Source organism: Castanea sativa, chromosome 4 (assembly GCF_040712315.1).
Source record: "Castanea sativa cultivar Marrone di Chiusa Pesio chromosome 4, ASM4071231v1".
Classification (NCBI taxonomy): Eukaryota; Viridiplantae; Streptophyta; class Magnoliopsida; order Fagales; family Fagaceae; genus Castanea; species Castanea sativa.
This window is the reverse complement of record NC_134016.1, coordinates 15,566,163-15,581,178: the sequence shown is the minus strand read 5'-3', so window position 1 is coordinate 15,581,178 and position 15,016 is coordinate 15,566,163. Positions and strand designations below refer to the sequence as shown.

The 15,016-nt window shown below is 35.8% G+C and overlaps 1 protein-coding gene across 3 annotated transcripts; it reads left to right on the top strand.

Annotated features, from left to right (window-relative positions):
- The first annotated feature begins 8,749 nt into the window (after window positions 1-8,749).
- LOC142630204 (uncharacterized) lies at window positions 8,750-14,564 on the top strand. Of its 3 annotated transcripts, XM_075804166.1 has the most exons (4): window positions 8,750-8,883; window positions 9,202-9,338; window positions 10,425-10,480; window positions 13,746-14,564. In XM_075804166.1, the coding sequence occupies exon 4, from the start codon at window positions 13,814-13,816 to the stop codon at window positions 14,132-14,134; it is 321 nt and encodes a 106-aa protein (XP_075660281.1). In that variant the 5' UTR covers window positions 8,750-8,883; window positions 9,202-9,338; window positions 10,425-10,480; window positions 13,746-13,813; the 3' UTR covers window positions 14,135-14,564. The 3 variants fall into 3 exon arrangements, with proteins under 3 accessions (XP_075660281.1, XP_075660280.1, XP_075660282.1); XM_075804165.1 differs by lacking the exon at window positions 10,425-10,480; XM_075804167.1 differs by lacking the exons at window positions 8,750-8,883; window positions 9,202-9,338; window positions 10,425-10,480 and adding an exon at window positions 10,508-10,954.
- The last annotated feature ends 452 nt before the right edge of the window (window positions 14,565-15,016 follow it).

Sequence of the window (15,016 nt, the reverse complement as noted above, 5' to 3'; positions counted from 1 at the left end):
CATGCTGAGTTTATTCAAGGACCAAAATTTGGGCTTGCTGAAGCCCTTTCAATTCCAATCCATGTGGATTAGCCACCCTTCCTACCATGGGTTAGTTTAGGATGTATGGGAGGGCTTGCCAGCTCTTCTTCCCACCATCAGAGTTTTCACCAAGAAACTGCAAGTGTGGAATAGGGACATTTTTGGCAACATTTTTTAGAGGAAAAAAAGGGTTGAAGCCAGACTCCATGGGATACAAAGAGTTTTTAGTAATGACCCAAACTCCTTCCTTTTGAATCTTGACAAAGAGCTTATATGTGAGTATCACACCATTTTACCAATGGAAGAAGAATTTTTGGGCATCCAAAACCAGGCTAAACTAGATGATACAGGGAGACAAAAATACTACCATGCATCTATGATTAGCAGAAGAAGAAGAAATAAGATCATGTCCATCAAAGTTAATGTAGGCAACTGGATTTTCGACATTGCTGAGATAGCTTCCTTCATAAGACAAGGGTATGTCAAACTCTTTACTTTTGAGATGGTTTTTGCCCCAAGAAATGTTTGGAGACCTTCTAGCTAGCCTTGCCAACTTTCTGATGAGAAATCCAGTTCTTTAGCCTGAGCTGTTTCCCTAGAAGAAATCAAGGAAGCTTTATGGTCCCTAAAACCCTTCAAAGCCCTTGGCCCAGATGGGCTTCCAACAGAGTTCTTTCAAAATGCTTGGAACACAATTGCAGAGTCGATTGTCAATGAAATTTACATCATTTTCCACAGTAGAGTTATGCCTGCTGATCTAAATCAAACTTTGGTGACTCTTATTCCGAAGTGTAATGGTGCTGAAAGTTTGAATAGTTATAGACCAATTAGTCTATGTAACAAAATATACAAGGTGATCACTAAGGTTATTGTGAATAGACTCAGACCATTCCTAGACCTTTTGGTCTTGCCCATTCAAACTGCCTTTATACCTGGGAGAAGGGATTTGAGCAATGTAATAATTGCCTAAGAGATCATCCACTCTTTGTCCCTTAAAAAAGGCATTAGTGGTTGTATGACTATTAAGATTGACCTTGAAAAAGCCTATGACAGACTCGAATGGAGCTTCATCCGAGATGTGCTCTCTCTTTCTTCAACATCCCATCTGATCTGATTGATCTCATCATGAGCTGTGTTTCCACTTCTTCCATTTTCCTACTTTTCAATGGAAGTGCCTAAACCTCTTTTCTTCCCTTGAAAGGAATTAGACAAGGGGATCCCCTATCCTCTTACCAGTTTATATTGTGCATGGAAGTATTGGGTTTTCTTATTGTTGACAAATGCTCCTCCAATCTCTGGGCCCTATTAAAACCTTAAGGGATAGGCCTATTTTATCTCACCTATCCTTCATAGATGACTTGATCTTGTTTGCCAATGCAGACGAAAAGAACTGTCAAAGCATCTGAGATGTGCTTGAAATCTTTGGTGTTTTATCTGGGCCAAAAAGTTAGTGCCTCCAAATCCAGAGTTTATTTCTCTCCCAACATATCCAACTCCCACTGCGATAGGTTGGTTGAGATTCTTGGCTTCCATTCTACACAAAATTTAGGGAAATATTTGGGCTTTCCTCTCAAGTACCCGGACTCTTCCAATCAAGATTATAACTTCATTATTGAGAGAGTGCAAAGCAAGTTGGCTAGTTGGAAGGCCAACTTGCTATCTTTTGCAGGGAGAGTTGTCCTAACTCAAGCCACCCTTTCCACCATCCCTTCCTATGATATGTAAGGAGTTGCTCTTCTAGAGAAAGTGCTGAACTCCTTGGACAAAATTAGTAGAAACTTCATTTGGGGATATAACCCAGAAAACAAAAAGATTTATTTGCTCAGTTGGAAGAAAGTTGCTACCCCTAAGAAGGAGGGGGGCTTGGGGATTCAGGCTGCCAAACCAAAAAACCTGGCCCGTTTAGCTAAATTAAGATGGCAGCTCCACTATGAAAAGGACTCTATGGGTTCGAGTGCTCAAAAAGAAGTATAAGTTGAATTGTACTTCTAAGAGAAGGTGCTCTCCCTTGTGGGCTCGGATTAAGAAAAGAAATGACATCTTCTCCAAAGGAACAAGGTGGCAGATTGATACCAACAACAATCTTAGCTTTTGGTATGACCATTGGTGCCCTATTGGTCCTCTTAGGAATCTTGGAACTTTGAGGCCATATCCTTTGTAGTTCCCTTGCATGCTTAGCAGATTTTCAAGACCTTACCTATTAGGCAAGAGTCCTCTGTAGAGGATACTGTTATCTGGTGCTCCTTTCACAATGGTGAGTTTGATCCGAAAAATGCCTATCAGTTGGCTAATAGCTCTTATGATCCTAACAAGCTTTTCCTTGGAAACTGTTTATGGTCTACTGATTCCCTTCCTAAGATACAAATATTTATATGGAAATGCTTATGGAATTGTCTTCCTGTCAACAACAATCTACCCATTGAGGAGTGCCTGTAGAGGATGCTTGTATGCTTTGTTTTGACCCATAGGAATCCATTCTCCATGTCCTAAGGGATTGCATTATAGCGAAGTCCTTCTGGCAACACAACAACCTCCCTATGGATCCCCATTTCTTCTTTAGCGCAGATTTGCCTACTTGGCTCCATATAAACTGTTGCAACTCGTTTCTTGACCCTTCTCCTTTGTGTTTTTAGGAAGTTTTCTTTCTTTTAGCCATTTGCATCTTTGGCTTCAAAGAAACAACTGGATATTCAAAAACACTCTGGTTAGTAACCATCTTCACTGGGAAGTGCTTAACAAGGCTATTGAGCATAACCTCATTCTGTCGGGTAATATGTAGACACCAAGGAGATTTATCAAGGAAGTCTCTTGGTCTAAACCTACCTTTGGATGGGCCAAACTTAACACAGATGGGTCCTCCATGGGTAATCCAGTTGTGACAGGTGGGGGTGGTGTTATCAGGAATCAAAATGGAGATTGGATAAAAGGTTCCTCCAGATCCATTGGTTTTGCCACCAGTGTTACGGCAGAACTTTGGGCTCTTAGGGATGGGCTTAGGATGTGTATTGAATTGCAACTACCTGCTGTGGTTGTTGAAATGGATGCCTTGTTAATGGTTAATATGATATCTGGAGTCTTGACCTATTCTAATCGATTATCTCCTCTTGTTGATGATTGTAGGGCTTTACTCAGTAAAATCCCCCACGCCCAGGTGCAGCATTGCTATAGAAAGGCTAACGCAGTGGTTGATGCCCTTACTAGACATGGGGCTACTATGCAAGATGATTTTGTTACTCTTAACTCCCCTCCTAATTATGTTTTAATGCTTTTATATTAGGACATTTCTAGTCATGTGTATCTAAGGCACTGCCATAGTAGTGCCAACTCTTGTGTTTAGTCTTGTAATGTATTTTCCAGTTAACCAAAAAAAAAAAAGAAAAAAAACATTTGGTGAGGCATATCCCATCAAAATTCAAAATAGATGTTACCATTAACAAAAAAAAGCACAAAAACAAGCCTACATCCAATGATGCATTTTGCAAAAAAATTTGTATCTTTGCTACAGTAAATATGCAAACATACATGTTCACTTTTTTCTTTTTTTGATAAGAATACCATAACTTTCAGTAAGAAGAAGATAAAAATAATACATCCTAAGCCAATGCTGATCCAAGAATACTAGGATTTTCATCTATCTAGGTTACATAAGTAGCAATCCCCTTGGCATATTGAGTCAAAATGTGTGCTGGTTGGTGCTGAGGACAAATTTTTCACACCACATGAAATTTATTTTATTGCAATTCATACCACATCAACAAAATATGGATTTTGGAAAAAAACTCTTTTAAAGCCTAAAAGAGCCCATATTCATAAAATGATGCCAAAGCCCATGGTCCAAAACCCATGGCGATATTATCTCATCAAAGCTCATAGTTCAAGCTTATGGCACAACATCTCATTTTTGGCTCATGATCCAAGCTCATGAGTCTCATCGAGAGAATTTTAGGAGTCGTGGTTTGGAAGGCCAAGAAGTATGTTCAGTAAAACTCTAGCGGTTCAAAGTTAATAAAGGAAAACATGTTGCTTGGCATGTCTTCTCCAATTCCCTGAACTCTAATGGGTCAGTGTGAAATAAGTAGTATCTGGTAAGCCTCTCATATTACATAACACTTAAAATGATAAAACTCCCTATGCTCTTTACATAAAAAATTAATGTTCATCATATAATATAAATTTAAAAATGTAATTATTTTATTTCATATAAATTATATTATTATTTAAATCAATCCCAAGCACATGACTAAATCTATATTAATATCTCATATCTAGTATTAAATGCTCTCCTTGTTCTCCAAGATTTGGTCAAAACACAAAGAGACCATAATTACATCTCTAAAACTTCATCAAATATCAACCAACTAATCTATTACTTACCAAAATTATATTGTAATAAAGCCATAGACTAAACATATAACTTTCCAAAAGAGGAAACTTAGCCAAAAATACTAGCAATAGTTCCAGTAGAAATTGTCTTAACTCTAGCAAAAGCTGCAACAGCTCCAGCAGAAGCTATAGTAGCTCCAACAGAAGCTGTAGTAGATCCAGCAGCAACTGCAACAACTTAGGCAACTGACACGTCCAAAAGTGATATCATCAACTCATTAATGTCCAATCCCAGCAGTTTGCTGTCATACCCAAAGAAGCAAGAGTCCTATAAAAGAAATCATACAATTTTAAGTTAAGATTCTTAGCCTCCAGCTGCAGTACTAGAAATAGGAAGATCTCATAAAGGCTATCTTACATTTTTTAGTCAAATCCATGAATTTAATGCAAAATATTTTTTCCAGCAGAAAACTTCACATAGCTGACATCATCTAGCTATGTCAGGACAGCTACTATTGTAGACCTATCAGTTGCAGTGGCTACTACTGTTCTGCTACCGCAACAACCTTAAAGTCTAAAAATTTCTTGTTTTGGCTAAAAACCAAAAACCCACTAATGAAATCACTTACTTTGTCAAATGCTTTTCCTTATTTGCTAAATTTCCCTTCAACTAATTCTAATCTAATTACATAGTTGACTCTATATAAAGAGGACCAAGCCACACACACACACACACTATCCATCCCTCTCTCACCTCTTTATTCTAAAACTTCATTCATTTTGCTGCCATATACACATTTTCGTACTTCTCCATTTCTCTTACAAAATCTCTCTTCTTAGATACCACTATTATAACACACCTATTACACAACACCACTACCTATCATATTCTTTCTCTCTCATCCTCAATATTCTAAAACTTTATTTATTTTGCTGTCATATCTCTAAACATTTCCATACTTCTCCATCTCTCTTACAAAATCTTTCTTTCATATTATCTATCTCATACTTCCATATATTTTACAAATACATTCCTCACAAACTATTCATACATACTTCCCACATATATTTCTAATATATCTTACAAACACCATATCTCACAAATCATGTATATTTCTTATCATCTTCGTACATCCTAAAAGATATCAAACCCTCTTCCAAAAACATGTTATAAAACCCTTCTCATGGAAGGCATTTAATCATAATGCTAAAAAGTCCTTTCTATGAAAGGCACAAACTTATAATATTAAAAGCCCTTCTCATGGAAGACAATATCACTCATATTTGATTAAAAATTAAAAGAATATTACATGAGGAAAATCATTTAAGTGCATGATAAAGGGGATAAACTTAACCAACCTATGCACACGGCTGGACATATTCTCTCTCTCACTCCAATTGCACCCATTTTTCCCTTTCAATCATAAAGTCATCATGAAGGGACTCATAATATCATATTGTATCGCTAGACTCATTTTATCATGCTGCTAAATGTTATAAGTCCATTGATGTTATACAGTTGGAGCCACAAATTATGAAGATAAGTCATTATATTTTTATCTCAAAAATTATACTATTGAGTATATTTTAATTCATTATCATTATACTGCTGTACTCATATTATTATGCTGTTAGAATGTTATCAGCTCACTAACACTATAAGGCTGGAGCCATAAACCACATCAAGTAATGCTATACGGCTAGATCCACAAATCATATAAAGAAAAAGTGATGCTATATGGCTGGAGTCAGAAACATAAAAGATAAGTCAAAGTTTTCTCCATCTTTGAAATTACATTATTAAGTATATGTTAACTCATTATTATTGTGCCGCTGGATGCAAGTTACTTTAATATCATCTCACTATTTAATAAAACATTATCTCACTAATACTTCATTAATGAACATATATATATATATTAATAAATTGAACTAAACCACCGTTGGACATATATCACTTGGACATGAACTACCGATAGACATATATTATTTGGACATGAACTACCGCTTGACATATATTATTTGGACATGAACCACTGCTGGATATATGTTATTCGAACATAAACTACTGTTGGATATATATTCTTTGGACATGAACCACAACTAGATATGAACTATTTGACATACATCATTTGAACATAAACCATTGCTAGACATACCTTATTATATTGAACATGAATGATGAATTGCAACTGGACTATTTTGGACTCATCCCATTACTGGACATATGACACTTAATTAATTACTTTCTAATGTTGGACATCACTTAATAAACATAATAATGATGTTTAACTAATCATTTAATTAAAACTATTCAATTAAATTTATTATTTATTATTTCAACCATTATCATGATTTTAAGACTTTGAGCTTTATCTATTTTCTAAGCTTAAAAATACACCGGAAGCCATTGGTCTATGCGGCCCAATGACGAGTTCCGAATTGAACTCCTCAAAACAAATTCAGGTCTAGCAGAGTCACACCTCCAGTGGAAGACACGTGACTACGCGCAAAGACCGCCCCGGACAGTCGGTTATCTTGGCACTTCACATGACATAGCTGGACCGTTCTAAATTCTCGTAGTTTCTGTTGAATTCCCATTATAATGTTGGCCACAGTGGCAGGAGGGTCGAATTGAACACCATCTTCCATGGCCTTTGCTTATGGCCTTTGCTTCCGCTTCTAGAGGAACAAATGGACGATGAAAATTTTTGCTAAGCGCTGCCTCCAACCTGCCTTCAGAATCTCGAATGACTGCCCCCATTCCTGAGGATTCGAGAGATGAAAAAATAGCTGTGTCAACATTATCTTATACCATGGTGGCTTCGGGGGAACCCACTGGACAAACATAATATGCCACAATAAGTCTTTTAAATCCTGGAAGTGTGCCCCGAGTATCAAAAGGAATACCCGAAAGCTTCCAAATCTCACTAGCCTTATCACAGCCCAGAAAAAATACCCACTAGATTCAGCTGCTACTCCACAGGCCTCACAAGTCGGATCATCAAGGACTCTTCGGTGAAAAAAAATATTTTACTAACATGCATGTTCACTTTAGCAATAGTAAAAGTTTTTAATTTCCTTTTATTAACTCTCTCCTCTACTGTGTAAGCCGTAGGTTTGGGTTGGCTGCAATTTTTTTTTCCTTTTGTGGTTACTTGTTAGATTGTGTATAAAGTATTATTATTATTATTATTTTTATTATTATAGAAAAAAAGTAGTATTACTTTAATGTGCTGAATTACAAAATAAAAAAAGAGATATAGTGTGTATTGAAAAAGTGATTATACAAAATAGATAAATTAGCTTTTTGATGTTGTAAATTTTTTATTTTATTTTGCATTTCGGAATGTGAATGCTTTTACGTAGTAAACAATGGGATAAATATTTACAATATTTATTGGATAACAATCCTTTGTATAATTTTTTTTTTTAAAAAAAAGAGGGAAATCCATTGTATAGTTACTAGCTCTAGTTATTGTTTCTATTCATTATAAAAGCATTGGTGCCATTTGACTTCTTTTTTCTTGGAGAGAATGGTGTCATTTAACCTGTTTATATTTATAGAGGCCAAAATTTGTAAAATAATATTATTTATAGTAAAATTATATAAAAATATTTGGTGATTTAGAATCTTTTTAAAAAACGTATTTTAGCACGATTTTAAGTGTGAAAAATCATGTTTCGATTTTCACATAAAATAGAGTGATGTTAACTGAAATCTTGTTTGAAAAAAAGTAATTAAAATTCCAATAACTTGAAAACAGCATAAATTTAAATAATTAATATTACAAGTATATTATTTTGCATATGTTTATTAGGTAAAATGGATAGAAATAAAAAATATTAAAAAAATGTAACAAAAAAATTACATCAAATCTCATAGGACAGGTGTTTCTCAAAAAATAAAACAAGAAAATATAGTAGGATAGGTAGGCATTTCCCCAACCATGTTCCTGTCATTTACAAGGTAACACTCTCATCTTCGGTTGACACCATGGAATGTTTTGCAATTGTTCTAGCTCTTCGATTTGCTAGTGAATGTGATTTCTGTTCAATAATCTTGGAAGGTGATTTTGAAACAGTGCATAAAGCTTTCCGTTGTGAAGATGTCTCTCTTTCCTCGTGCAACTTTGTAACTCACAGTAAACTATCTAGGCGTGTTAAACATGTTAGTGATTTATCAGTGTAGATGGAGGATATTCCTTTGCACCTACTTTCTGTAACTTTAGCCGACTTTGACTGAATTTGCTTTCAATAATGAAATAGCTGCTTCTTATTTCTCACAAAAAAAAAAAAATCCTGTCATTAACAATAGTAAAACTGGGAAATTTGCGTTAGAAAAGCCCAGGCTATGTATGGCCCAACAAAAAAGAGAAGTTTTAAATCTGGACTGGGCATTAAAAACCCTACGGGTTTCGGATCCAAGTACCCGAGATTACTAAGCCCTCTCTGTTTTAGGGTTTATGCACGCTCTGTCTCTCTGTGTAGAAGAGAAGACACCACCTTCTCTCTCTCTGTAACTTGGTATTTCAGCAGGTAATCCTTCATTTCTTTTGTTCCACGAAAGGAAAATTAGATAACCCAAAAAAACCCCATTTGATTCCACATTAGTACTTTGGCTAAAATTCACTTCAATCTTTTCTTTTTTTGGTTTTTTCTCTTCAAACAAAATCTGGGTTTTCAGTGTTGATATTCTGTTCAACCAAACAAAGCTATGAGAAATACGTTGTATTGGGTTCTTTGAATTATTGTTATCAATTATATCATACCATTTTACAACACACCCAACATCCCAAAATTTTTTTTTTTTTCCATTTTATTTAAATATTCTATTTTAGTTCTTACAACACACAGAGCAAAACTCAAAACAAAAGAACCTCCGTATCAGCTCACTCCCAAATCACAGAGCACATCCACCTGAAAACCGTCGGCTCATTGTGAACCCATCAGCCCGACCAGATCAGGTCCAAGGCAGCGGCAGCACGGCGGCGGTGAGTTCTCTTTATCTCCCTCTTTCGCATTTGGCTTTTGTCGCTGGTCTTGGATTTTTTTGGGGGGGGGGGGGGGGCGTTTGTTGATTGGGTTTGTTGGGAGTGGGTCACGGTGTTTGTTCTAAATTCGTGGGTTTCATGGGTTAGTTTTTGTTGGGTTGTGGTTCCAATTTGGGTCAGGGTGGTGGTGGTTGGTGGTTCCGATCTGGGTTTGGTTTGTTGCTTGCTTCGTGGTTTGGTTTGTGATTTATTGGTGGGTTTGGTCACTGTGATTGCCCCTGTGATTTATTCGTGGCTTGCATCAGACGTGGTGGTTGATGGGTTTGGATGAGTGAACTGAAAAAAGAAAAAAAGAAAAAAAGAAGAAGAGACGAGATGAGAGTGTGACCGGTGAGAGTGAGAACCGAATAAAATATTGTTTTTTTTTTTTTTTTACAATACTGCTACAGTCTGTTTTTTTTTACAGTACTGTTTTTTTTACAAGTCTCAATGTGGGGGGTTTATTGGGGCTGAATGCTAAAATCAACTTAGATTTGGCATATGCCCTTTCCGCTGTTGATGCTCATATATCTAATTTGATTCGTTTAGTGTAACATGGATAAGATACCAATATATGATTACTTATCTAAAAAATGGATAAGATAATAAATTTAGGCAGTCAATATAGCATCCCTGCTATTGCTTGAGATGCCTGATTTTGACTGATTGTGTATAATCTATATACTAATTTTAGGCAATTAATTATGTTTCTTGAGTTAAATGCTGCTCAAGGGCACAACATTTAACTCTAAGCTTGTGATTTTAGTTGTTGCAGGCTCCAACAGATCCTACAGTAATTTTGAAATCACAATGACATAAGCACTTCATCACAGTAGTCTGATTTTTTTTTTTTTAATGGCTAACTTTCTTTTTCCTCACATACACAAGAAGTTATTGCTATTGCTGATGCCTGAATACCTGCTTTTACAAGAAAGTTTTTGCTTTACTTTCAGTCCTCCACCAACTTGATATTGGTGTGGGTTTTTTTATTTTTTTATTTTTTAAATAATAATAATTATATTGAAAAAATTGAGTTTGTGTATACAGGAGCTCCCTGTGGATGTGTTCAATTATACAGTGGCACTTTGTAGAGAGTGGCACAGGTAGCTTTCATGGTGCATAGGGCCATGTACTCATCTAAGTTTAGGATATTAGTCTCCTCTCTTTTTGCTTAGTTTAAGTGGAAGGTCAAGAGCCTCGTAGCTCATCTGGAACTTCCTGGTGTTTCCAGCAAAGATGTCAAGGGTACAAATCCCCTCTCTTCCAACTATCAAATAATAATAAATAAAAAAGTGGGAGGCACAGAGGTGGCATTTTCACCCCCACCCTGCCTCACACGGATTTTACCAGCTCCAAAGGGTGAAATATTTACCCCAACCACTGGGGTGTGAACAGATTTTAGTTGCTCTGTTCCGAATGTATTTACTAAAATACCCATATATTTTTCAGAATTTCAAAATTACCCTTAGGCTTTCCTTTCTTTCATTCTCCTCTTTCTACCTTATGTCCCATTTTGCACAGCACACTCTCACAGCCACTACCCAGCCCTTTCTCACTCTGCCCACCCCTCTCTCAAAGTAAGTGCCTCTGTCTTTTTCTAAGAATCAGATCTTGTTTCATTTGATTAATGGTTGAACCCTGGTTGTTTGTGATGTATGGGTTTTTTTTTTTCATTCTGGTGAAATGGATGGTTCTTTTTCCCCATGCCTCTAAGTTAAATTCATTGATGTCTGCATACTTTTTTTATTGATACTATATATTACTGAAATGGGTATATTCATTATCTTCTGCTGTATTTGATTTCAAGAGGATCTATAAGAGGCTAACTCAATTATTACGTGACATTTGGCTTTGTTGTTTTGAGATAATTTTTGGCTTTCAAAATTTTGGGCTTTGCTGTTTCAAGAGGAGCTATATGTTGCTGATTCATTCTCATATGCTGTATTTGATCTCAACCAGACTTTGCATTTTAGTTTTGACTACTTTAGCATCATACTTAACCAATCCTCTACAACCATAAATTCTGGCTCTGGAAGAAACTGTGACGCTGCCAAAATTGAGATGAGGCATGCAGTAGCCAATTAATGGGGTTCAACTGCATTCTTTATCTGTAGGCACCCCTGGATTACCCGAAACACAGTTTTTGCAGGTAGGTGGGGTCATGTATCTGTGGTTTACTCCCCAAGGCCTTTTGGGCCCTGCCTTGGTGAGGTTCCATGTCATGAAAAAGGATATATAGATGCAGGTTCCACCACGTACACAAACTTTGCTCCATCAAACGGAGTGTTCACATGCCCTGAACTTGCATTAGGCACAAACATATCATCCAACAGTGACACAAGCTTGTGCGGTCATTTCAAGAGGCTGTTTTACATTTGCAGACTTGACACAAAACCAGTAGCTAAGTCAGCGGCCACCCTAACCCTCTTGTAACTAATTAGTAAGTTAGTTAGATGATTGTTTAAGCATTGGCCTATAAAATTTATACACTTGTCAATCATCTAGGAGGTTGCCAATGCCAAAAAACTAGTATTAAGTACCAGAATGTAAGCACTTTATAAATAAGTATTGATATGTGAATGAAAATAAGCCTTGAGAGCTTTTCTTTGAGAACTTTGTCTTCTTTGTAGATGCCTAACCACCTATCAATTTGTCTAAGCAATTCACATCCCATTTAATTCTATTTCCTCTTACAGCCCATCATATTCCCCTGCATCAAACCTTATGCTGCAGTGCTTTTTTTTAAATTTTTTTAATATTTTTTTTTATATAATTTTGGAGATCATAAAAAAAGAATTGGTTTTCATGTCTGTTTCACATCTATGGCTAGTAGTATTGCTTACTAATTTAGCATATCATGACTTATTTAAGAGTATTGTGACTTAAATGATTCTTAAAGACGTGGGCATTGTGTATTTTATTATGTATTGGTAACATTGAGTTGGTAAATATTTAATGTGTTATTGACTATCAATTTATTAGGTGTTATTGAATAGAAATTATGTACCTTTAGCACGAGGCGGATCTTGCAGTTTGGCAGGGACGGACCCAGGTGGGGGCCCAAGGGGGCCCGGGCCACCCCCCTGGGTCCAATTTTTTTATATTAATTTTGAAGATTTTTTTATAGTTATTATATGTTTAAGTTTTGTTGTTTGGGCTCTTCCAAAATCTTCAGTCTCCCTTCTCAATAAGCTTAACTAGTCTCATCCAAATAACAATTATCTAATCTAAAAACTTAACAAAAATAATGAAAACATTCACAACAGTGATTGTATTTTAGCAAAATATATATATATATATTTTACCACCAAAAAATCATGTGTTATTGAAAAACTAAAGCTAAATTTTTTGTAATTACAATAAATTGGTATGAATATCAGTTGACTGTAGCAAGTTGTTAAAAATAAAATACAATATTTTATTGAGATTATATCTCTTCCTTCAATTAAAAAATTCAAATTCTCTCTATTATTTTAATGATTTGTTTACATTATTTTAGATGAAGTGATAAAAAAATAAAACATTTGATATTGGAAAGTGAGGTGGTAAAATAGATAAAGTAGTATTTTGAGGTGCTAAAAGCTAAAATTTTTAGCACCACCACTATGATTGTTCTAACTTCAACAAAAAAATTCCTAACCAGCCTAGTATTGAAAAAAACATTATTTTGTTTTTGTCTTTGTTGGTAAATGATTGCATCTTAATGTATTTAGAAATAACGATTTTGAGTATTTTATAATTTTTTAATACTATATGGATGCCTATTTGGAGTTTTTTTTTTTTTTTTTTACTCTAGTCCCTGTTAGCTTAAAATCCTGAATCTGTCCCTGCAGGTCGGGGACGTGGCAGGGCAGGTTGCCCCAACCTGCATGGCAGCCGGACAGGTTTGGGGCAGGATAATTTCCCTGCAGGGTGGGGTTGGGCCACCCATGATCTGTCCCCATCCCATCGCCATCCCATATGAAAGATACTAACTTTGGGGTTGGACCCTTGTTGTTTTGAGAAGTGTTGCTTTTTTTTTGTTAAAATAAATTCCATAGAGTTGGCTTATTTCAAAAATTTTGATTATTCTGTATGCTTAGAAAAGGATGCAAGGACAAAAAATAGATTGTCATTGTTACTTCATTCTTGATGTGAACTTGTCAGATTGTATTCATTGAGGATCATGGTGTGTATATGGATAAATTATGTATGTTGACTGGTTTTGAGAAATATTTGGGTTTGATGTTGTTTAGGCAAGCTGGTTTTGATCAAAGATGGGACATCTATGTATTAGTCCTGATATTGTGACTGCATTCAAGTAATATTATAGAAGGCTACGAACATATATCTATTTTCTTTGAATTCTCAAGGAAGAAATTTTTGCAGGGCCTGTTCCTTCTGTGCTTTTCACTGTTTGTCAGTCTGCCAAAGATTTGTGAAGGATTTAAAACAGAATGGCAACCGAACAAAAAGGAGAAGATGATCAGCAGGTCACAAGTACCACAGCTGTTGGCTTGAGAGGAATGGTAGAAGAACAATATCGCAAAATCAAGGAGAATGCAGAAACTTACCCTTATGTGTGGGGTTCCTATATTGTTGTTTATGGTGGTTTTGCCCTCTGGGGTGCATACAGATGGAGAAAGCTTCGTAAGACTGAGGATAGAGTACGAGTGCTTCAAGAGAGACTACGCAAGCTTGTGGAAACTGAAGAGTCGGCAAGCACTGCGAAATCAGTTGAGAAGGCTCCACCAGCTCCTGATAAAACCTCCAAATAGTTAGCTTATATGGCTCTACCAGATTCTTATACCCATCGAAATTGCTTGATTTTGGAAACAGATTGGTTGGGCTTAACTCAAGTTTGGTGAGAATTGGAGAAACCTCAAATGCAAAATAGTTTCCAATAGCATGCATAAATTCAATTTTGATATTTTTCACATTCTAAACCATTTTCAAGATGTAGATTCTCATAAATTGACAATCTCCTAGATTTCAGTCTCATTTTTTCAGGCAGTGGATTTTTGTTTTTTTTTTTTTTGGTGGTTAGAGATAATAATGGTTAGAGATAATTTGTTGCAGGGCATATGGAGCTTGAAAAAAAGCTATCACTACTCACTAGTACCAAATAAATTGTATCATGTAGAGATCGATCTGACTATATTATTATTAGTTAAAAGTTGAGCTCGTGACTTCAGGTTGTCTTGGTCTAAGATTATCATCTTTTCGTATATGCTCTTTTTTTTTTTGCTAAGCATCTTTTTGTATATGCTCTTCGGATAGCAACAATAAAGACTTTTATAGAATCTCTTGGATAATATGTAGCGGCATCATCCACATTAACCATCAAATCATTCCCGATAAGTTTTCTCCTTCGTTTCTAGTTGTAAAAAGTAAAAATAGATTACTATAGCATCTATCTTCGCACTCTCTCCCTCAAAACTCATATATTTGAGTCTAAAAGTGCAAGAGTATTCTGAGTTTGTGAGATTCAACAAAAAAATTTCCATTGCCTAACAATTTTCTAGAAGTTTTGCAAAGCATGGCAAGAGTTTTGAGATGTAGTGACACTATCCAATTTTCATGAGGAGAACCTGGCTTTAAACCCTGTCTCTCACTTGTCGATTAGGAGAGTTTGACATAGCAAATATCTTAATGAAATC

What these genes read in the sequence shown, in the direction of transcription:
- LOC142630204 (XM_075804165.1), top strand. Translation starts at nt 13,814, where the DNA reads ATGGCAACCGAACAAAAAGGAGAAGATGATCAGCAGGTCACAAGTACC.